General features: G+C 41.3%; 2 protein-coding genes across 3 annotated transcripts; one reads left to right on the top strand and one right to left on the bottom strand.

The window, feature by feature from the left end:
* Positions 1 to 1,048: 1,048 nt before the first annotated feature.
* On the top strand, positions 1,049 to 24,061 carry RB195_014611 (uncharacterized protein; the record flags this gene model as incomplete). Of its 2 annotated transcripts, XM_064204954.1 has the most annotated exons (13): positions 1,049 to 1,111; positions 13,547 to 13,631; positions 13,752 to 13,860; positions 17,794 to 17,893; positions 18,119 to 18,280; positions 18,361 to 18,468; positions 19,477 to 19,596; positions 19,865 to 19,989; positions 21,444 to 21,561; positions 21,643 to 21,842; positions 23,665 to 23,781; positions 23,847 to 23,932; positions 24,006 to 24,061. In XM_064204954.1, the coding sequence occupies 13 exons, from the start codon at positions 1,049 to 1,051 to the stop codon at positions 24,059 to 24,061; spliced, it is 1,449 nt and encodes a 482-aa protein (XP_064060834.1). The 2 variants fall into 2 exon arrangements, with proteins under 2 accessions (XP_064060834.1, XP_064060835.1); XM_064204953.1 differs by lacking the exons at positions 1,049 to 1,111; positions 17,794 to 17,893; positions 18,119 to 18,280; ... (2 more) ...; positions 23,847 to 23,932; positions 24,006 to 24,061 and having other exon boundaries at positions 13,556 to 13,631; positions 19,477 to 19,582; positions 21,643 to 21,855.
* On the bottom strand, positions 10,748 to 12,397 carry RB195_014612 (uncharacterized protein; the record flags this gene model as incomplete). The annotated part of the gene is made up of 3 exons (XM_064204955.1): positions 10,748 to 10,861; positions 10,929 to 11,149; positions 12,391 to 12,397. 3 exons carry the CDS (start codon positions 12,395 to 12,397, stop codon positions 10,748 to 10,750), a joined length of 342 nt encoding a protein of 113 aa, XP_064060836.1.
* Positions 24,062 to 24,152: the final 91 nt, after the last annotated feature.

The following is a 24,152-nucleotide window of genomic DNA, read 5'->3' as shown; positions in this document are numbered from 1 at the left end:
GTTTCATGTGAGTATTGATAGCAGAATGGCGGCAACATTCCTCTCACCTCAGAGAAAAGTCCCCATCGATAAACTTGCTGGTCTCTTAACAACAACTGAAGTTATTGGGTTTTGTACTGAAATGACTTATCTTACATGGCTCTCGTAAATTTCTGTAAATACCTAGGTAGAATCATGGACGAAAAATTTAAGATGAAAATAAGAACAATTTCACAGTCTAAAATTATCATTGTATAGAGGTATGGAGTTGGAAAAGATTTGACATGATTATTTATTGACATGCAGAGTAGAAAGAATGAAGTCAGATAGGACAACGAAAAAAATGCATTGAAATTATTTGACTAAGGCTCTTTCTTCATTGAAGAAAGTTTGAAAATTGGTCGTCCAAATTTTTTTCTTTTTTCTTATATTTGTCCTGGTGCGTATTTGTGAATGGACAAGGAAAAACAAGTGAGAATGATTTCTTAATTCCTGTCTCTACATCTGTGTATGCCTTTTATCATTATCATATCTTCTTGTGGACTCTGTGAAGACGAGTTTCGTTTAAATTCCGCTCTCTTGGCTTACTTTATTCTATCATTCTACTCAGATCTAGCTAGAACTTTTACATTTGAATCCTCTGTGAGTTATGTTGAGGATATCTCTGCCTGCTCCTGTCATTCCGTTTTTACTTTGTCTCACTAGATCATTCCGTTCGTGATTAAGCAGTTCGCAAAACGTATAACAAAGTGCAAATTGTAGCGATTGAGCAAAGTGACTTCCACCAAAATATGTGGCCATACATTAAAGTGGATTGATTGCCACACCTGCTCGCATTATCTTCGTGACATTCAGTGTTTTTCTCGTCCATCGCTTCGGATTGTCGCTCAACTCCTCGGCAAGGTCCCATTCCGCCCCTTCAGTTCATCAAAGTTACAACCACGCCTATACATGTTGAATTCATGTTGTAGCAGTTTCATTCTTTCATATTCCCTTTAACCATTCCTCTACCAGTTGATAAATTTCTATAAACCATATTATAGATAAACGCAAACTTCGCTAATAACGAATGATGTCGGTGAGACGGCAAAGTTTACCCTCCGAGCTCCTTCTTGGAATTCAACACAATCAGGTTAAGCACGCCGAACATTACTTTTTTCATCGAAAAAAACTAGTCATAATTCTGAAATAATTGAAAAGAGAAGCACATTTGAGAACATTCAAAAAAAAAACTCCAGGTTATCTCCAACTCCAGGATAGGAAAACTTCAGGATGTCTGACAATTTCTTGAAGATTGAACTATTAATTCATTTTCTTGTGACAATTTTATTTTTCGTAGTGTCGGACATCCCTGAAATCCTTGACTGTTTGAGGATTTTGTTTCTCTTTTTCCGCTCAAAAATTACTTTGTTATATAGCATTTATTGAAAACTTTCGTCCTGAGTTTATGAAGAGGTTCCCTCTGTGAAATTTCCGCTCCCTCAACTCTAACAGTGGAGAACCGCAGTTATTTCAGGCATGGCACCAGCGCCAAAACATACGCATTAAAAGACATATTTCCAAGCTTTTTTGAATAGTAACTTGGATTTGAAAGCGCTCAGTGAACTCAAAATAAAAATAGAAAATGAATAAGTGCCCGCACATGTAGGCAACTGGGCCGGGCTCCATGTCGTTCCGACCCGACTATAGCAACGCTTCTGCGGTCTTCTTTCAAAACAATATCAACACAAACAGGTTCTGCTGCAGTACTCATCGTCTGCAGAAAAAGCTCCTCTTTCGGTTTCCTAGAAGATGTTACTGCTCTCACATTTCAACAGTCAAACCATCATTTCTGTGTTTCGTTGTTTTGTAATTTCTTCAAAGTGGGCAGTAATCCTCTTCCGAAGATAGTTTCCTAGCCATTCTCAAGAATTCTTCATTATGGAGTTTTATTTTGGATTCTCATTAAAGCGGTTACAATGTCCCGCATCCGAAAATATTGAAAATTGTTCGATTCGATTTTCGAATCGAACAATTTTCAATTTTTTTTCGAACTTTTAAAAGTGGAGTTTTAAGCATCTGTTGAACGTAGTAGAACAGAAGGCAAAGATCTCCTTCTTTCTCCTTTTAATTTCGGACGATGAGAACAATGCGGGGCGAAGAACGGGTCTGCAAGATTCAATCAGAGTATTGGGCATGCCACCTGCGAAGCTGAAGAAGCACCCAGTCAATCGTGCCTATGACAGGCTCTGTGAGACACCTAACTGTATCGTTCGTCCTAATGGAAGACAAGGGAATTGCTAGGTAATGCTGGGAGTTATCTATCTGATCATCTGTCAGTGCGTGCATGCATTGCGCTCTTGAGCCTCAGATGAAACCGTTGTAGCTGTCTTGAACCTGTTTTCAATGACTTCCTTTTTAGTCTTCAAGGGATGTCCCAAATGGTAACGAATGAGAGAACGATTTCTCCCTTGTGAACTTAATGTACCGGGAATATGAAGTAAGGACTCACGTAACAGCGTAAACAGCGGCGGAGAACGCAGATGGGTTACCCTTCTGGGATAGTCTTTTGTCTTAACGAAGGGACTTCCTTTATGAGTCGTTCTACATAACTGCCAAAACTCCAACTATGAATAGTAAGGAAGAATACATACATCTCTGTGACCAACGAGCGCCGAACTTTTGACCTACGCTGTCAAATGCAAGGGAAATCGTTATTAGTTAATATTAGCGGCGCATCTCAAACAGCCGGTGGCCCGCTAAAATTGCGGCTTTACAGCCATCAAAGTGAGCGTTCTTGTGGTCTGCTTCTCTGACGTTGTCCTTGAGCAACTTCTTTGCTGAGTCATACCTCGTGTAATGATGAGGCATTTGAGGGGAAAGATTAAACGTTTCTTTTGATTTTCCAAGCTCTTAAGAAGACGACCACGCCGAAACGTTAGCCAAAACAAAGATCACCAACAATCTTTGTCCTGGTCACAAAAAGTACTGCATTATCCAAACTTCAAATGGTTTTGAAATCGAAGGCGTAGGTGCTTTCCAAACTGATTGATTAGCATACTACCTCATATGTGCACTTCCTCATATGGATTGTTTATTGCTTAAGTTTTGAGATGTAACAGTTTCATAAATAATATATTTCATCATTCCTCGGCGGTATTTCTGGGGTTATACGACGGTCCACTTAGACTTTCCTTAGTCGCACTTCCGTCGTCACTGGAACGTCTGAAGTTTGCGTCCCAAACAGCAAACTCAAACTTCTGACATGTTCAACACGTATGAGCATGCCCCGCATCTGCACACGTGTTAATGACATGAAAATACAGCACAGAACAAGCCTCGCAGTTGTTGACGCGTAGTCACGAGAGTGATTTGAGCAGGAGTTTTATAGCGAGAAAAATCGATTTTCCAGAGTTTAATATCTTTGGATCTTTGAATACCTTTTCTACTACTTCAGAGAAATTTCGAAACTTTTTTGCTTTACTACTGTAGATCAGAATCAAACATGTAGCTACCGTCATTGTCAGGGAAATCCGGCCATTTAATGGGCAAATTCTCAATGTCCTTCTTCCAGAAGGAAAATGGTTAAAATTTGTTGAGTGGGTTATCACTATCTTTGAACGTTTTATCGCGCAGATGCTGGCTCAGGGTCGGTACAGAGGATAGTCGAAGGAAGCAATTTCTGTGCTATAGAAAGGGTGGCGTACGTTCGTCCAGCCCATGCCTCCAGAAATTGCCGCGTCGCCCGTTACTCTGTGGGTGTCGCGTTGTCATACAGCATTGCGACTTTGAGGCGTTTTTCGTTTTTCGTGGGCCTATCGGTCAGCTTTTGGAGTTACCACGAGGAACTCAACTTGGTGTTGATTATCTGACTCTGGTTCAACAGCCCCCAGAACATAACTCCTATTGATTCCCAAAATGCAAAAAAAAAAAAAATCAAACGTGTGAAAAAGGCATGCAAAGATATACTGTGTAATTGCACATACATGCAGGGTGAAAGTTGAACAAAGGCACGATTCTACATTCTTTTTCTGATCATAGTGCTCCACAGCTTAATGATGATCCTGATCTATTCTAAAATACCAATTAAATGCGTTGGAGATCGTGGAGAGCCCTTATTGCTCTTCCCGAATTCCAACGTATTGTTGGTAGTTCCATACAGCTAGAGAGTGCTCAAGTTTTGAGGAAAAAATTAACTTGATATCTGCGAATAAAGTGAGGGTGGGAATCCAAAACAGCTACCATCAAGCGAACAAAGGAAGACAATATTCTGTAGTAACTAATGGATTAACTTGTTCAGCATCAATTGAATGTTTAGTTGTTCCTGGAGACAACAATAAGCCCAACTGGCTAAGTGAGACTTTTCAAGTAAGAACTCTACTTTTCAATAGAAAAAAGTTGGGATTTTTGCAAAACTTTCCCAGGTTTGTGGTTGCTCCTCTCTTTCTATCAGTTGATTTTGATCATTATTCAACAGCATTCAATTTTGCTGTTGTGGCTCATTCGTTCATCAATCAGCCGATTTTATCACCTGGCGAGTCTGCTCCCGTCGGATCCAGCTCATCCAGCTTTTTACCCTCCTCCTCACCAAATGTTTTTCTTGTCAGAGGCCGCCTGCTCTGGATGTGTGCGCGTATGCGTGTGTCATATGCTACATTGCCCGGTTCCATCCTCATGATTCCATCGATTCACTAATTTCAGGGGTTCCTGGAAGAATGCAATTGTTTCTCTTCTATTGTGCGCCTGGAATTTTAATGCGACATTGACACGAAAATCGCTATCGCTGCTAAATTGAGGATCAAGAAATCGTGACAGCAAATGTAGCGCTCTTCCAGGAAATCTCACCCTTACATCCTTTGATAACGACTTCACGTTTAAAGTGACTTCTGCTTATTTCATTAGATGAATTGTCCCAAGTGATATTATCCTACATAGGCGGTTTTGCCACACTTGATTCGAATGTACGACTTTATCCTTAGGAAAAAACTTGCGTTTCTGTTAGTATTTTCTGCAAAACAAGCTGAAGTTAGTGTAAATACTCTTTCTTTTCTCTGTTGCTGCGTTTATATCGTCTTTATATTGCAGGGGGATTACCATTTCGTTACATATTCTAGTAAGAAAGTTCACTACACGGCTAGAAGTTGCTGCCTCATTTCATTTTTCTACTCGAATATTCTATAAAGTTGCAAATACAAATACATGAAACTCTAAAATTTCAACTACTAACACTAACACTAACAATAATAATATTAAACAAGGACAAATAAAAAAACATGCACTACGTTAATAAATACATAAATACGCTTTTATCATTGTGTGCCATTTTAAATCGCGTCTGCATGCGACCATTACTCTTCTGGCTAAACCAAAAAATTTCAGTTGAATCATATTCCAGTAGAAGCTGCAAAAGTGGCCGCCATTGATCATGGCGGCTTCTAGCCTTTATCCTTTGTGGGTATCACTTCAAGAAATAATTACAAACATTTGTCGTTTGTAAAGTTTGTATGTTTGTATATGTTTGTAAAGTTAAGGAGACGTATCTGCATGCAGTTAGGTTCCTAGTAACAATACGAAACACGCAATTTCCAATGTACTACTATCAACCAACGTAACGCCAACTTACACAGCTAAGAACCGGACTGACCGCTCTAAAATTTCTCAGCAGTCTGAACTAAGACACTTACAAAGTGCAAATGACTCTGTAGTGCAAAATGTTGAGGTCTGAGAAGGTCAGCCGACCTCAGGGCGGAAGTTAATTAGTGTCTCATTGGATGTTAGGTGCAAGGACCACATGTTTCGTAGCATGTGTTCCGAACCCAAAAATAAAGCAATGTGATCTTTTTTGAAATTTTGACATTATAGCTGAATTTTTTAGAAGAACGCGTAAGTTAGAAGTGGAAGGTCAACAAAAAAAGGAGGATGATATCTTTGAAATTGTAGAGACTTTGTGTCATTGATCTTGGACCAGTACTTAACTTTAAGTATTATTATTATACTGAGTATTGAATGCCTGACCACCTTCATACCTCAGTCGCAATCATCTTTCACTTAGTAATTGAAGGATTTTTTGTTTAAATTTCTTCAAATGCCTTCAAGACACTTGACTTCTATTGGGTTGTTCGGAATTATTTTCTCACAGTTAAAAAACATTGATCAATGATATTTTTCACTTTGCTCGATTATCTTTTGCCATCTTTCTGGTAATTTCATAATTCCTCTCTCATACAACTTCTGGTCTTTTTCCGCAAAAACCGGGCTACTTAAGATTTGATATCCTCATCTTCCATGAAGGTTTCTCCATTCAAAGAGTTCTGGAACGATCGAAATAAGTGGTAGTTGAATGGCGCAAGATTAAGGCTATATGGGGATGCAACGTTAATTCCCAACCAGGCTCCAATAATTTTTGCCGAGTCGCCGAAAATTTGTGCGGTCCAGCATTGTCTTGGTGGAATACTCGCTCGCTAATTCTGGCCGATTTTTTTTAACTGCTTCACATAATTCCATCAATTGTCGACAGTAAAGAACGGAATTAACATTCTGATTTCTCGGAAGCACATCAAAATATATCACACCTTTGTAGTCCCACCAAACTGATAGCATTACCTTCTTTTGATGGACCTCAGCTTTAGAAATCTTTCGAACAGGTTCATCCACTTTTCACCATGATCGTTTACAAGTAACATTATTGTGAACAGTCCATTTTTCATCACAGTTACTATTCGCTGCAAAAATGGGTCGTCTTCATTGTGTTTGAAGTGCAAATCGCACATACTAACTAGCTGCGTTAAGTGAAATCTCTTGAATTCATGTGGCACCCAAACATCTAGCTTTTTTACTAGTCCAAGTTTTTTTTTATATGCACGTAAACTGTTTCGATGGATGCACTGGTATTCTCAGCAAGTTCTCGTACGGTTACATGACGGTCAGCTTCGATCAATGCCATCAGATGATCATGATCAATTATCAGGACGGTGCCCATTTTGAAGTGAAAAATTGCCAGAACGAAATTCTGTGAACCAATTTTCACCTGTGTTTTGTGATAAGAAATTAACACCATTTGTGTTACGTGTATCGTGGAAAGCATCAGCAGCTCTTTTGCCACTCAAGTAAAAAAGCGGAATGTGCTGAAAATGCACCTTCTGACCCTTCATGTTTAAACTGATACTGAAATTACAAATAGAAATGAAATTTGCTCACTTTTTGTAAAAAAAAAAAGAAGTGCCAATATATACTTATATATACTGCCAATATTTTAAAATATATCACATAAAAACAAATAATAATAGCAAAAATCTTTCAAAACAAGCGTAAAAAATTGTTTTCGAAAATCCCAATTACTTTCCGAACAACCTAATATTTACATATCAAAGCCTCTGATTTTATTTCACCTAATTCGCAATCCTAGTTTTTCTTTCCAACAAATATTTAAAGTTCGCATTTTAGTTTTTAAACAGAGTCTTGCCATCAACATGGTAGTAGCTTTACCTATCTACTATATAATAACGGGCTTATTCTGTCACGTGTGTCTGTGTGTGTGTGTGTGTGTCAGTCACGAAATTCAAAATGAGGGGTGCGACGGGTCCACCGGCGTCGAGTTAATGCCTCGAAGCTAGGAAGCTATAAAATGAGGTGTGAAGGGGTCCACCGGCGTCGGATACCTATAGAAGGGGTGCAACGGGTCCATCGGCGTCGGATACCTATAGAAGGGGGTGCGACGGGTCCCACGACGTCGGATACCTATAGAAGGGGGTGCGACGGGTCCACTGGCGCCGGACATCTATAGAGGGGGGAGCTACGGGTCCACCGGCGCCAGATACCAATAGAAGTGGGTGCGACGGGTCCACCGGCGTCAGATACCAATAGAAGGGGGTGCGACGGCTCCATCGGCGTCAGATACCAATAGAAGGGGGTGCGACGGGTCCACCGGCGACAGATTCCTATAGAAGGGGGTGCGACGGGTACACCGGCGTCGAGTTAATGCCTCGAAGCTAGGAAGCTATAAAATGAGGTGTGAAGGGGTCCACCGGCGTCGGATACCTATAGAAGGGGGTGCGACGGGTCCATCGGCGTCGGATACCTATAGAAGGGGGTGCGACGGGTCCCACGACGTCGGATACCTATAGAAGGGGGTGCGACGGGTCCACTGGCGCCGGACATCTATAGAGGGGGGAGCTACGGGTCCACCGGCGCCAGATACCAATAGAAGTGGGTGCGACGGGTCCACCGGCGTCAGATACCAATAGAAGGGGGTGCGACGGCTCCATCGGCGTCAGATACCAATAGAAGTGGGTGCGACGGCTCCATCGGCGTCAGATACCAATAGAAGGGGGTGCGACGGGTCCACCGGCGACAGATTCCTATAGAAGGGGGTGCGACGGGTCCACCGGCGTCAGATTGCTGCGCCGGCGCCAGATGTCCAGAAAAAGAAGTGCGACGGGTCCACCGGCGTCAGATACCAATGGAAGGGGGTGCGACGGGTCCACCGGCGTCAGATACCAATGGAAGGGGGTGCGACGGGTCCACCGGCGACAGATACCTATAGAAGCAGGTGCGACGGGTCCACCGGCGCCAGATACCAATAGAAGGGGGTACGACGGGTCCACCGGCGACAGATACCTATAGAAGCAGGTGCGACGGGTCCAGCGGCGCCAGATACCTGTAGAAGGGGTGCGACGGGTCCACCGGCGCCAGATGGCCATAATATGGGGTGCGAAGGGTTCACTGGCGTCGGATTGGTGCGCCGGCACCAGATTCCTATAGAAGGGGGTGCGACGGGTCCACCGGCGTCAGATACCAATAGAAGGGGGTGCGACGGGTCCACCGGCGCCAGATAGCCATAATACGGTGTGCGACGGGTCCACCGCCGCCAGATGGCCATAATATGGGGAGCAAAGGGTTCACTGGCGTCGGATTGGTGCGCCGGCACCAGATCCCTATAGAAGGGGGTGCGACAGGTCCACCTGGCGTCGAAATAGTGCGCAATAACTTCGTGTGCATGACGCAAAATATAGATGGTTGCAGTCATTTCATAGCCGTGGCCACTGTATCGCTTTGCTTTACACCCTATATGACTCCTCCGCGTGTCCATCTCCTTCTTCGTTCGCCTCAAGTTGGTAGCATGCCGCTCTCAGAAAGTGGAAACACGCATGCAAACGGGTGCTTAAATAGTGGCAAGATGTTTATGTGATCTGACGTGGAACGTTATCTTTATCAGTAGGATGATGTCTTTCACGTATTTTTATCCCGAAACGTCATTCTTTGATAACTGTTTATAGAACAGAGGAGGAAAACCCATATTTCGCGTGATACTTTTAAATTTTGTCTATAATATATTGATAAGGAGTGTTTGAAGCTGAAGTTCGAATGTTCTCAAAATGTAGAACTGACGCGTTTAGGAAGATATGAAATGAAATGTTTCGCCCTTAGTTATAATATAAAAAAGGAAGAAAGATTGTTGGAGATGCACAAGTCCAATTTCGTAGAAAACGGCGCTAATATTAATTTTCATTCATCAGTGAAGGCGAGCGAAGCAAACTCCACAGAAAGTCTGAAGTCCGGCTTTAGCCGGACGTTCAGACTGGTAGAATTCATAATTGAAGGATATCCCCGAAGTACTTTGACTTGACTTGACTCCCATCACTCTTCCAATTGATCGAGCGGGCGCCAGACCAGATCCTCTATCTGTCTCAATCGCGTGCGAGAGTCACCCAGTAGTTTCTCCCTTCGTAAGGGACACGAATAGCATCAAATCCCTCTTTAAAGGATTTTTCAAAGAATTCTGACCATCGGGCCGCGTTATTTTTCTGCATATCGCATGGAATCCAGTTGTTCACTGTTCTGGTCCAACGGTTTTCGTTAAAACGCATCACGTGTCCGACCCAACTTACACATTTTGCTTTATTTGCAAATGCGACGGACCTCTCATCCTCGATCGCTGAATTGAGGTAGAACTTCGAATCCCCTTCCCCCTTGTTCACCTGTATGAAGTGCGATGCTCCTAACATCATTCTTTCGATTAAACGTTCAATGACGCTGCTTGCGAAGTGCCCAGGTTTCTGAACAATAGATCTAAGGACGAAGTATGGTGGTGTTAAGGTGTGCACAGAACCAAATGTTCCTGGACTTCTTCGCCCCATTATCGATGCTTTTATACCCTTCCCAAGCCCCTAGTTTCCTCTTGCATGGCTTGGGTGTCAGATCGTTCTTTGTGTTCATTTACGGACCCAAGTAAACACAGCTAGTACGGATATAATCGCTCCGCTTAGCGTAACTGGTCCATCAAAAATCCATCCTTTCCCATGAACAACGTGTTTTGCAGATTCAGCTGAGGACCGGCGCATCCACATTTTTCGTCGTATTCGGTCGGTATTCGTTCTACTTGGTTGATGCTACATGTTACAATGACGATGTAAACTAATCATGTAATAAATCATCAGTAACTTGCAGATAGCGTAGCTGCTGACCATCAACCTTCAGTCCCATGTCATTCCATTCTCACTTTCGCATTTCGTTCTCAAAACTAACCGTAATTTTCATACATTTATGTAGTAAATAAAGACAATTTTATTCTCCAAAACTTCCATGACCGCTTCCATCTCAACTGAATTGAAGGTTTTCTTCAAGTCAACGAAGATGAGACAGCATCTTGTACTCTACCAATACCTCGACGAGTTTCGAAGCAGTGTGAATGTGACCAGTCGTGCTAAACCCTTCTCTTCTGTGAATGCCGTATGGCTGTCCTTCATTTAACACCTTTTAAGTCCTGCTAAGAATCACTTTCGTAGAGAGCTTATAGCGATAGCGCATAGTAAGTAGAATGGGTGACAGTTGCCGTTGCCACATGGATCCCCGTTCTTACAACAACACCATCGTGTTGGTATTCACTGATCGGAACCCTGGCACTCTGGGAGAAGGTTCTTCAGATACTCTGATCTTACACTGTCAAAAGCAGATGCCGTACGATTTCTTACCGCCATGATTGCACGTCGTACTTCGCGCAGAAAAATCTCAGGAATGACATGTCCAACTTTCCGGGTGTAGTCAAAGTTCTTTTCCTGCCTTGCAGCTTCAGCCAACACTTCTGCTCTTGCCTCTTTGAGATCTTCTTTTATCGCTTCTCTGCAAAGCTTTGCGAGCTCGGACTTGAGTGCTTGGTGGCCTGCGGCTCGTGCTGTTCCCCAAACTACAAACCCTAGAAGTCTTTTTCAGTGTTTGTTCCATTGTAGGCCGTTGGTCCCGATGAGAAGTTCCTCAAGCGTTCTTCAGGGGACCAATTTTGGCTGAGCTGAAAGCACCAAAGGTGATATTGCAAAGGTATGATCTTCTCTGTAGGAATTCTCTAGGTTCACACAGAAAGCTTTGCCCTCTTCTTCCTCGTAGCTTAATCTTGGAGCGTAAGCGACGAAGGTATTCAAGGCTGGCGTTGAACCATATATATCATCTCATTGCAGGCGTCCGATTCGGGTCGTAAGTTGTTCCAAAGAGTCAATGCCCAAACATCTTTGTGTGTGGTAATTTTTCATAGAAATGCATCAGCAAGAACAGGTGCATATCTACAATCCTGTCTTAACTGATAGCTTTACATCATTTCCAAAGTATTTTAATTGTTTGAGTGTGAAAGCCATCAGATGACTTGTTGTTGAGAAGTATAATGTCTACAGAGAGCGAAAACCGTCTCGTCTTTTTATTTTTTTAACATCCTCTTCACCTATTAGAGCTTTACTCTCGAAGTGATAATCAGTTTTTCCCTTGCTTCAATTCATTTCAATCAATTCATCTCTCTACATTATGCGAAGTTCTCTGGAAATCTAAACTCGGGATTTTCGGTCAAATCGCACAAGGCGAATGTTCCCTTAAACATTCGAAATTTCCTAGATGTCGGCTGTCCAGAGGTCCGAATTCTCAGAAACTCTATTTTAGCAAAATAGAAAAATTCGAATAATTGACCATTTGAGAGTGATGAAAACCTTAAAAGTATCTCGATTTGAGGACCTTGAATATTTTTCACAAAACTTGAATTAAATTAATTATTTAAACTAATTAATTATTTAAAGTAATTTTTCCGCAATTAAATCCCTGGTACGTCTCTTGATATTTCCTTCCACCAACTATCAACACTAACCAATCAATCTAACTCTTCAAAGCGCGTCGTAGATGAAACTCAATCCTCTTTTCTTTAAGAACTTCTGTCAAATTAGAACAGTGTAAGGCTTCTTACGAGAAATAAGAGAAGAATGTAACTAGTATCTAAAAGCTGTAACTGAAAATAGGAAAATAGGATTTCTTAAAATTTAGGACTATCTAATTAAAGGTCGGTGAAGACGAATTTCATTGATAAGTTCGTTATTGGGTGAGTGCTAGCTCTTCTCGGGTCCTTTTACTACCTCAAAACTTAGACTGATTCACTGTATTTTTACTGGATGCTAAACTTACACCACATGTCCTGAATCTAACCAAGGCAAGCAAACAGATCTCAAATCAGAACCGAAAACCTGGTACTGCCATCGCTAACGTTCACAAAACCAGTCATCTCTGACGATGCTATTTTTAATAGAAGAAAAATTTGAGAGTATTTTAAGAAAATACACTTTCTTTATATTTTCTAGTATGATACCTAAGGGAAATCAAAAAGCTTAGGAAACTAAAAATCCTACTGATTACGAACATGTTGCACATCTAGGTGCATTATACAACTTACATTTTTCTGTCATTTCTTAGCTGAAAGTTTACTAACTTTAGTTTACCGGATCACAAGTCCATAGATGTACAGATAACGTAACTCTGTCACCGTGCTATTGCTAATTAATACTGGAGCGTGAAATAATTGATTAATACTATAGTATTATATTTAGCTGCCTCCTTCACAGGATTCTATCGTAGGTTGCACACGCAAAAGCAGGAACGCGGTAATCCAAATAATGATAAAGTTCACTATTTGAAGATTCAAAATTTAAGAGTTTCAAAAGAACTTCTCTGACCTTAGGAAGAAAAAAAGTTCTAGGATCTTAATATTCCAAAACTCGGCTTTGTGAAAAAAAAGAAAGTTAGGGAAGAACTCCAATGTGTCGAAACCGTAGTTGCGACATTTTTGCCTTCCTGCAGATGAAAAGTGAAATTTCGACTTTCACAGATCTTCACATATTCACAGAACGTGGTAGTGCTGTTATCTACAAAGAGAGCGAGTTAGAATGGAACATGTATTAATCGGATAAAGAAAAAAGTGGAGGATCCAAGAAGGTCCATTTGCAAATAAGAGTTGCTTAAAGGTTGCATGCTTCCACTCCACTCTTCCTACAGCAAAAAAAAATAATTATTATTTAAAACACTTTATTTTTAAATAGTAGAATGCATGGACAATGGTGATTCCTCCCATGATCTCAACCTTATCTTTCCTAGACGAAAAAACGAACAGTTAAGTAGACCGAAGAATCATAAAACCGCCATCCTGATCGACAATGTCTCATTTCCTGCAGACAGTAATTCTAGGGCGCTTGGAGTATTACTCAATTGCTTTTTTTTTGAGAACCTTCAGCTGTGTATGTGTATGTGTATGTAGGTTTCAGCAAAATCACTAATGTTCGCATTTTAGGATCCAGAAATGCAAGCGCATACGGGGCGTGAAGATGAGAAGGATAAATATAGGACATGTTGCGCTGTCTGCCATATCAAATTCGGTAATGATTTTTTTTGGCAAAAATCCTGTAGAATGCGATTTTTTCATGTTTTTCGTTCTCTACTTCCTATCTAATTTACCTATATGTTCAAAATGAAGTTGAAATAAAACCAACTTTTAGGCACAGCAGTGCTTGGTGTGATTGAAGCGGTCGTTTGTGTTACGGTTTTGATTAGTGCTGTTCAACAAGTGATCTGGAAATCTGGTGGTTCACAGGATTGTTTTCAAAAGTGAGTTCATTTGAGATGGTTTAACCTATTTGCGTTTAACCTCATCTGACACTGAAGAACAGCAGTTTTCTATGGGAAAAAGCTGGGATCATTTCATTGTGTTATTCTGATCTTTACTAAAAGGAGTATAGCAACGCTTTCAGTAGCTTTCCCAATAATCGAATTAACCAAACCTGATCCTGAATCTCATCTATGGCTTATTACTGGTTTTTGAAGGTGGGGGTTCAATAAGCGCGTGAAAATATTTTTAACGGTTAATTGATGTGACAGACATAGAAGGCCTTAAAACATTCCTTTGATTCTGATCTACACCGTAACCAGTACCGTTATATAGAGTAAAAGGAATTTTTCACCTTTTCTCAAATCATTCATCCTTAGAAAGTATACGTCACATCTCGACGGAATAATCACATGATAATAATCGTTCTTATTTTATATTGATACCTCATAGCCTACAATTTGCAACAGCTCATTTTATTGAAGATGCCAAGAAATGAACCAGAATTCATCCGTATAGTGAACATCATCTTTAATTAGTAATTTTGTGAGTTTTTTCCCTTGGCTTCCGATTTTCTTTTCAATCCGTTGGAAAATACTTATGTGATCCCAAAGACCACCTAAATCACCTCATTTCCTCCTAATTAACACAGAAAACCTCCTAGTGGACAACGTGAGTGTAAAAACAAGGGTTCCGAAAGAAATCGTTATTAGTAAAGATTAAACTTGCCTGGCACGCTGCGATCGGATCGGAAACGCTTCTCATCGAAAAATTATGTCCTGATCGTGTGTTTTCACGCAACAACCCCATCCTTTATCCGAGTTGTATGTCTACTACGGTCATTAGTAAAGATTTGTCACGCAGGAGTCGGGAGGGTGATTAATGTTTCGGAAAATTCCAAAAGTTGGAAAAATGGGAAGTAAGATTTTGCAATTTAGTCGTCTACTCAAAGTAGCGCTGATAAGAAACCGGCACAGGTAGAAGAAAATGAGTAAAAGGGAAAAGAAAAAGTGCAAGGGGTTGTAGTCGTGCTAACACTACATTAGACGTGCCTCCAACAAACAAATAAGGTTAAAAGTAAAAACTGTATGGCGTCAATCAATCTTCTTGGCTTGGTATTCGAAAATGCGTTCACATCTATTCAAAATTGTTCGAAGGTTTCACCCCACAAATCTGGCGTGGTATGGATTTTCGTTGGAGCACACCTATACCGGGTCATAGATTATGAATACAGGAGTCGTTCTGCTCACCTCTCCCTGCATCACTGTAAACAGACGGCTCCGGAACGCAGTTTCTTACGACGTCCTCTAATGCAGCGCGCAACCCTTACGCTTCGCCTACGCCAGCTACTCGTCGAAAATCCATTCGCACACCCTGATGAGCAATTCGTTCCATTCGACGAATCACAGGCTGGGACGGGGTGCAAGGGTGGCGCGTTGCAATGGAAAATGTCGTAAGAAACAGCGTTCCCGAGCCGTCTGTTTACAGTGATGCAAGGAGGGATGAGCGGAACCACGCCTGCATACATAATCGACAACCCAATATAGGTATCACCTTGATCACCTTGACTCCCGTTGATCTTCGAACTGGTCGAGCGGGCGCCAGTAATTCTTCATTTGTCCCGATCGCGTGCCAGAGTAGCCCAGTGGTTCCTCTTTCCGCGTGGGACTCGAAGAGCATCATAATTTTCTTTGAAGGACTTCGTGAAGAAATCTCGGGTCGGCGGTCTTCCTGTGGTGCACTTAATATCACGGGGAACCCAGTCGCTCACGGCTCTGGTCCAACGGTTGTCGTTAAAGCGCATCACGTGTCCGGCCCACCTTATTTTACTTTCCTTGGCAAACGCGGCGTCTCTAATCTTCGATCGCTGACGTAGGAGAGAACTTCGAATCCCGTCCCTCACTGGCGGAAGGTTCTTTAGTTGTTCTGGTTTTATTCTTACGATTTCGTACGATTTCTTACCGAGATGATAGCATGTCGTATTTCGGACGGGAGAACCTCTGGAATGACATGTCCGTCTTTCCTCAGATGGTGAGGAGGCAAGTGGACATGGCTGTCGAAGAGATCAGAGTAGAAGTCGTAGATGATTTTTATTGACGATGATGTGGTCTATTTCATTACGGTACCCTCCACCCACGTCCAGCGTAGAGAGGAGGGCTTCTGTAATTGCAAGTTTCCATGGATGGTCTTAGTTGGCATGATGAACTCGGAGAGCCCCTCCCCCTGGTCATTCCATTGTAGGCCGTGGGTCCCGTTGTGAAGTTCCTCCGGTTTTCGTTAGTTTTCCGTATCCGTATTCCTTTTCCGTAGCCTATATGACTCCTGCAACCCCGTCCTACCTGGCGCTACCGTACCAGGCTTTTCTCCGGAATCAGGAGACTCTTTTCTATTACTGTGTTTGTGTTAAAACCTATGAGCAGGTTGCAAGCCTCTAGTCCCATGAGTTTTTGAGAGAACTTCCGTTCTCCCGGAGTGCACATGTGGAGCTTACTTGTTGAAGGCGACTCCAAACCGCCTCCATTGCACCTCTCAGTCACTTGATTGCAGGCTTTTGGCAGGACGTGCGGGATAAAAGGATGTCATGAGCCAGTACTCCAAAGAAAATCCATACCACGCGAGATTCGTGAAGTGATGCCTTCAAAGGCAGCATATCACAAATCTGAAGTGGTATGAATTTTCGTTGGAGCATATTTATATTTAGGGGTGGGTGTGGCGCAGTCGGTTAGAGGTCCGTTGTAGCCACACGGTCGAGGGTTCGAATCCGCCTAGTGCTCACCAAGCCTTTCATCCCTACGGGTCGATAAATTGGTACCAGACTTGTTTGGGATTATAAAAACACTATCTTGATCATCGGCTGGCCCCCGCAAGTCATTGTATGGGCCAGCACGCGTTCCAAAACCTCAAAGATTACGAATTCCAGTAAAACGCGTTGGCGCATCCCAAGTGGATTGATAGGCCAGTGACTTTACTTTTTTATTTTTTTTATATCTATATTTTGCGTGGTTGCACCCAGCGTGGTTCCGGTCATCTCTCCCTAATCGTCGAAAACGTTAAAAGGTACGAGGTACGTTAAAAGACGCTTCTCTATACACGCTTCGAGATTCCCACCAGCTTATTCATTGGTTTTACTAGAATGGGCTGGTGAGAAGATCTCATTAATCTTTTGGTGCTCGCCACATGGATGCGGCGCGTGCACAAGGGTAACGCGCTGCAATTGAAATCGTCGTAAAGAACGGAGTATCCCACACCCCTTTCTACGACGAATACGGAGAGATGAGCTAAACCACGCCGGATCCCTCAATCTACATCCCCATCTCTACGCTTCTCCCAGATATTCCCTCATCACGCTAGATTTGTGATACGCTGCCTTCAAGGTATACGAATGCCGTCTAGAATACAATGACTTGCAGGGATTATCCGGTGTATCAAGTCAGTGTTTATGTTCTCTCAGACAAGTCTGGTGCAATTTTCGACCCTAGAGAGATGAAAGATTTGTTTTGCTCTAGGGGTGGGGGAGGCGATCACAACCATCAACAGATCGTGTAGTCGCAGCGCAACCTTTTAGCAACTACGCTGCAAATAGATTTCCATTTTGTAGAATCAACTGATGTCTAGGACGGTTCTCCTAAATCATTTTTTTTTTTACCGTATTATAAGTGAGATAGTTTCTAATGGGCTAAATATCTCGTGTGGTATGCGTTCAGCACGTAACATGCAAAGATAACAGCGGAACTCAAGAATTAGAACATCTCGAGTCTCCTCAGAAAGCTGACAGTTTTCAAAGTACATAGAGTTCCAGTGTCAATAGTGATCTTACCTCACTTATTTCTTGTTTTCCCATCTAGCAACTAGGAAAACATATAGAAAAGTTGCAAGAAACTCGAGCGCCACTGTATTTCACTTGGAACAACTATCATTAATTCATTCAATTTCAGCATTCTCCGCGACTGTTTGATATTTCAATTCAGCCATTTCAATGTCACATTGATATTCGACTACATTGTAATAATCATGATGATTGGTATCATTATTTCTGTATGTTTTTCAAAGCTTTCTCCAATTATTCATACACATATTCCCTTGGAAAAGAGTATATCCCAACCCAAAAACAAATTTAGTTTGCAAAGAGGAAAACTTCACTAGACTGTACAATACTAAAGTCAACTACACAGAATAAATTCCCATAGTCCTCACTTATTCAACTGTACAATAGTCCGAATCAATTCCAGCTATTATTTTAGTAATACATTATTTTTTAAGGTATTTCTTCTGTTCTGCGGAATTCTTTCCGATACATCGAGTCTCCTGCTCCCACATATTATTATACAAGCCATTTTCCTACTATTTTCCATTGGTTATTTCTGTTTGTACGCTGTCTCCTACTTCTATGGGGATTTGTACATACAGTCGCGACCATTCACGGTGAGCTACTGCCTAGTTTTTTTCTTCTCTCTCAATCCTCACACTATTCACTTCTTATTCCCGGATGCAAGGTTTTTAAGGTCAATCACTTCGTTGAGCGAATGTGGCTTGCCACCTTGCTGGTTGCTTTGGCACTTTTTCAGACCTATTTATTTTCCGCAGTTATTCGTTGTAGTATGTACATATCGGTGAGGTTTTATTTATTTTCTAAAAAAATCGTAAAAAATTGGAATCTAAACTAAAGAAGACCGATCATTAGAAAAAGCAAAAGGAGAACTACGAGTTTAATGTTCATTTAGTTTTTGCTCTTGTGATTTTTCCCAACTTTTCGATCCAGTTTATTTTCATTCGATAACAGATTCCACAGGATTTCAAGATTTCCTTGAACTTTTCTGAAGTTCTTAACATCCATCATTTTTCATCATCCATAGATTCACAGATATTCATATACTCGGTTACAAACAGTTTTACTGGGAGAAATAAAAATTAGAGCTTCTTATTTTCATATATTCCTTCTTTCACTAAAACCACAAATACTGCAGTCCTATGACATCGCCGTTCATCCATCATGAAACAAAACCGCAATCGTATATGATCATGAGGAACTATGAAGAATAAAACGCACATTGTGATTTACTTCTGTGTTTATCTCATCCTCTTACCTTAAGTAAACGCTAACAGAAAGAGTGATAGAAATAGTCATAACTGAAAGCGTTGGTGAGCTGTAAATCATTTCTTGTTTAAAGTAAATTTGCCGCAAAGCAAAGAAGTTCCACGGTGACAGCTGTTGTTTTGCTAAGCTAGCGTTCCATATTTCTGACACTGACTGGTCAACAAACATGTTATCGATAATTTACGAATGTTTTCTTAATAACACGATCATTTAAAAGTTTAATTACTTGCGAGGAGAATGAAAATCTTGGTGGTGTTCTCTGCTCTGCAAACCTCGGGCAATTTAATAGTCGAGAGAAGGAAAATTTCGATGAATTTTGGCTGATCTGTGACTTTGAAAGAAAACTAGCCATTCAAAGGACAGAACATAGAATAACGATGTGGTTTTCCTGGAATTTTCTAATGTTACTGCATGAATAATTTCATACGGCTTTCGAGAATACATCTTTCTTTGAGACCTTTTGAAAACGAGCAGTCCTCTCATAAAAAGCCGTTTAATCTGTATGATAAAAGACTTATTTCAGAGCATCGAAGATGTTCGCAGACGACGAGAAAGTGCTTTCGAACGATGCAGCGAGAGAGTTCGACTTGCAAAAGAGAATGGATTATGGCGAACGACAAGTTGGGGTGGTAGTTTTCAACAGGTACCATCATTAAATATGTGCAGCAGCTGTTCACATCTGTATTAGGATTACCACATGAGTTAGAGAGAAACAAGATTCTGCGACAAATGTTAATTTCTTTCAAACAATCGCGGACTCTCTGCATCCAGACCTTGGTGTCTGTCAGACAGTAAGGTCAGGTGAACATTTGCGCATTTACTATACTGTTCTGAAATTTGATGCTGGAAGCGTTGGGCAGAAAACAGGAGTTTCACTTTAATTTTTCTCATTTTAGTTCGTCTTGTTTCAGTACAAAGGTCAATATGACGAGAATAAGCCAAAGAAGGCACCAAAACAAAAAAATTTTCACGTGCAGTGGAGAGAAAAATCAGCGGCTATAGAAGAGGAAGAAGATGATACCACAATGAATTTGATGTAGGTTTCCTTTTTCGCTAGAATTACCTTTCTGAAAACGTAGCGTAACCTCACATGGCACTCAACTGCCGCAGGCAAGAACATTATTTTGAGGTTTGATCCTTCTAAGGTGGAATAGGAACTGTGCAATGATGATGTCTTCATATCACCAACTTTTACGGTTTCCCATTACTTTTGCACTTCTTATATTATAGTGGCGAATAAGTCGTAAGCGTTTTTTTCGGAGTGAAAACGTTACTGAAGTGAATAATACAAACACAGAAGTAAAGAAATTTCAAACATGTTATCATATATCATTCGGAGGACAATTTCTTCAGTCTGCAAAACTCTACTATTCTGACGTTATTCATTGATCAATTCTTGTCTTTAAAAAATGACAGTGGAGTTTGAAGCTGAACACTTTGGCACCGTTTAATTTTTGTCCTGCGCTTGATCGAGACCATGGGACTGTTGATGCTGAGAATGCTGTGGTGTGTGGAGGAGCAATGTTTGAAAACAGCGCTCGCCATCTATCCTCGCACTTTCGAATAGGAAATTTTGGTCTTGAAAATGGACCACACACCTGCCGACACAACCTTCGTAGTTCGAAGGAAAATCCATTTTTTCTCGTACCTTTTTGAGGAAAGTACACTTTTCATTGTTGCTCTTACTATCGTTCCCAACAACTTTCTCCTATTTTCTCTGTGCCGCTCATTGGTCTTTTTCGACATAGATTTTTAAGGATTTTTCCTCTCTTTAAAATCATCAATGTCCCATGCTTTTCGTGAACAACACAAATCTTACAAGCATCATTAACGTCTATTAATTAGGAAAAAAACTTAATTTGCCCGAAATGTTCTTTTTTCAGGCCTGCTATTGCATTTTAAAAACTTGAAAAAACCAGTATCAATAAAATTAAAGGCAGCGTATCACGATTTTGACGTGCTTCGGAACCACCAGCGAAACCACAGAATTTGGGTAGTAGATTTCAGAACCCGGCGTGCTTCCGCTCATCCTTTGCTAATAGTCGTAAAAATGGCGTAGAGGACGCCATTCTATTACGACGGTTCCAGTTGCAACGCACCACCCTTGTGCACGCGCCGCATCCATGTGTGTGCGGTGAAAGATCAGTGATGCCTTCACGCCAGTCGATTCAAGTGAAACCAACGAATAGGCTACTGAGGGAAATTGAAGTTGGTGTGAATAGAGGCGTCTTCTAACGTACCTCGTAGGAACTGAAGTGGTCCCCAGGCCGTTCTTTACGACGAATAGAGAAAAATCAGCGGAATCACGCTGCGTTCCGCAACCTACTACCTCCACTCTATGCTTTCGCGGTGGGTTCCGTTGACACTTTATATTTATTCTTCTACTCATTTTCACATACAACGTTATGAAACTTGTCCTCAACATCAAGTCGAAGTCGTCTCTGAAACCAATCAACTAAAGGGAATCATTTCCTACCCTTTTCATTCCAGCGAATACGAAACCGAACCTAAGAGCGACTTTCACGAACCACTTATAAAGATGGAATCTGTGGACGAAACAACGAAAAGCACCTCGAAGAAGAATAGCCAATCAGAACTGCTACGAAAGGTATTGCCTGTATCTCTGACACTACTCTTTTCCATTGAAAACAGTTCCATATAGGCGTAAAATCTATGATCGGTTTCTTAGACCAGTAGTCAAGAAGCTGGACGGATATCCCATGCCCACAGCTCATTCGATCAACCAACTACCTCAAAAACATCAACAGCATCATCGGAGGTGCAGTCGTTGAGAAGTCATCATAAAGAAAGCCACGCTTCGACGAGCTCTCACAGGCGATTATCGGATATGCCTAGTCAAGAATTCGATAACACCGGAGCTTTTGCAAAGTTGGTCCCATAATATGTACTTGAATTTATAACGCGTTTTAACGTCTTTAAACTGGCGCAAATTCTTTCGATTAATCAAGATTATATATATATATATATATATATATATATATATATATATATATATATATATATATATATATATATATACAAAACCGGAACCTAGAACATACACAGTTACTGCAACTTTTGCAGAAAGCAAGAATCATATAGAAAGGATGACAAATGTTTTGATTGCAGAAGAACAGCTAAAACTGGCTCCATCTGCAAAAAAAAAAAAACAGAGGTATGGCCCCGGCCATAGCAAATAAAAACTGGTACAAAATGGTCAGAGCGTAGATTGTAGTATTTATTAAATGAAAAGAATATGTGTAGCACATCGCAGAAATTCAGCGCTCTGTTTTTTAAGCATCCAAGCTACCTGGAAGACATAAACTGTGTACATAAATTATGTACAGGTTCTGGTCACAAAACCACTCAAATATATTCGAGTATGAATTAAAATTACAACGACGATACTATAAGACAATTTTTGATCGATTTGCTTGAGCTGTAGCCAAGATTGGTATTTTTTATTAACTAAGAGCTAACGTTGCGTCGTTCAGTGCGATACGAAGGTGTCTACGAAAAGCAGCTCTACAGAGCATGAAGGTTCTGGAGATACCACCGGCGACCCTCAAGTTTCAAATGAAAGTAATCGCGAGTATGACCAACTCTGCAGCACAACTCATAGTTGCGCGGTTTTCCTATAAGGCAGAGAGAATGATTGCATGGTATCAAGAGTGATGTGTGGTATCAGGTAAAGGTTGTGCGGTGAAGACTATATAGAGGAAATGGGAAAGGAAAGCCCTCTCTGTATTAGAGTCAAGGAGCACCTAAATGGACTCGCAAAATCTAAACTCTCCAATCACACGATAGAACGTGTTATCAAACCTACGAGATAAAGGTAGAGTTACTATTCTTTGAGTCCGAGATCATAGCGGACAGAACACAACAGACATTTTGGATAACCGCCAAAAGTCCAAAAATGAACAGAAAGGATGAGTGCATTGCTATGACAAACGAACAAGTCTCGTATCAATCTCTGTGCGGTTTCGATCTACGGCATGGCCGTCAGTAAAAAAAAAAACACTTGTGATTCATAGTTGTGGAACGTTGTGGTTTGTTACGTTACCAAATCCAGCAAATGAGGTAAGCGCTAGCGCTTGTGTTGTCCTTTGAGTTTGCCTACCGCTTAAATTTCCTGTAGGGTCATGTGGTGCTTGGAAGGATAAGTCACTAAGGGATCTGATTTTCCTGGCTGATCTGATCTGATCAGTCTGATCAAAACTAATCTCGGCTACAGCAAAATCAGAAACATTCAACACACCAAGATTCAGGGACTGTCGAACATTAGCACTATTCGTGGCTCATTCGACCCACTAATGACTCTGATGACTCAAACGATAATCAAGTCGGTGTTTTTTAATCTTCCCAGACAGGTCTGGTACCAATTTATCGACCTCGGAAGGAGGAAAGGCTTGGTTTGCGCTGGGGCGGTTTCAAACCATCACCGCGCGGCAACAGCGAACCTTTAGCCGGCTTCACTACACCGGCCCCTACCTTTTAATTAATGAGGAAAACATCAATCTTAGCTACAGCTCAAGTAAATCTATCAAAAACCTACGTATTCAACATGCCAAGATTCACGGACAGTCGAACAAAGGTATAAGACAATTCTCCATAAGAATGAATCCTCATTCTTTGCACAAGTGCTAATAATTGGCAAACAGATCTGTGGAAGACTGTCACCTACAAAATATCATTAAAAAACGTGATATAGGCGGCGAAAGTCATCTAGTCCACGATCATCGCTAAAAAAGCACAAAAGTGTCGACCCAAATGACGCACCTCCAGAAGCGCTTGAAAGTCAAAGACAGCTACCAGATGATTCTCGACGGTGAGTCAACTGTGTCAGCATCTCCTTCTTATATAAATGCACTCCATTAAGTCAACAGCATTCAGTTCATCTCTTGGAAACGAAAACCGCCGGGAATCGACAACGTCCAACCACAGAGTGCATCATAATGCTATACAATCACGTCCCGAAAGTACGCTTACTTTAATTTGAGGAACAATATTTGATTTCGTCTTCAAAATTTATTTCTGTCTTCCGATATTTAGGACGAGGAGACATTCCTCACATAAAGAGGGTGTCAATTTCTGCGACTCATCTATGATCTACATCTCAATCGAGGAGGCGAAAAACTACGGCTGAGAAGCACGTACGAAAGGATCGTATGGCACAAAATACTGTAAAAGTACAAAAAC

Source organism: Necator americanus, chromosome V, assembly GCF_031761385.1.
Source record: "Necator americanus strain Aroian chromosome V, whole genome shotgun sequence".
NCBI classification, from domain to species: domain Eukaryota; kingdom Metazoa; phylum Nematoda; class Chromadorea; order Rhabditida; family Ancylostomatidae; genus Necator; species Necator americanus.
This window is presented reverse-complemented; position numbering and strand designations above follow the sequence as displayed.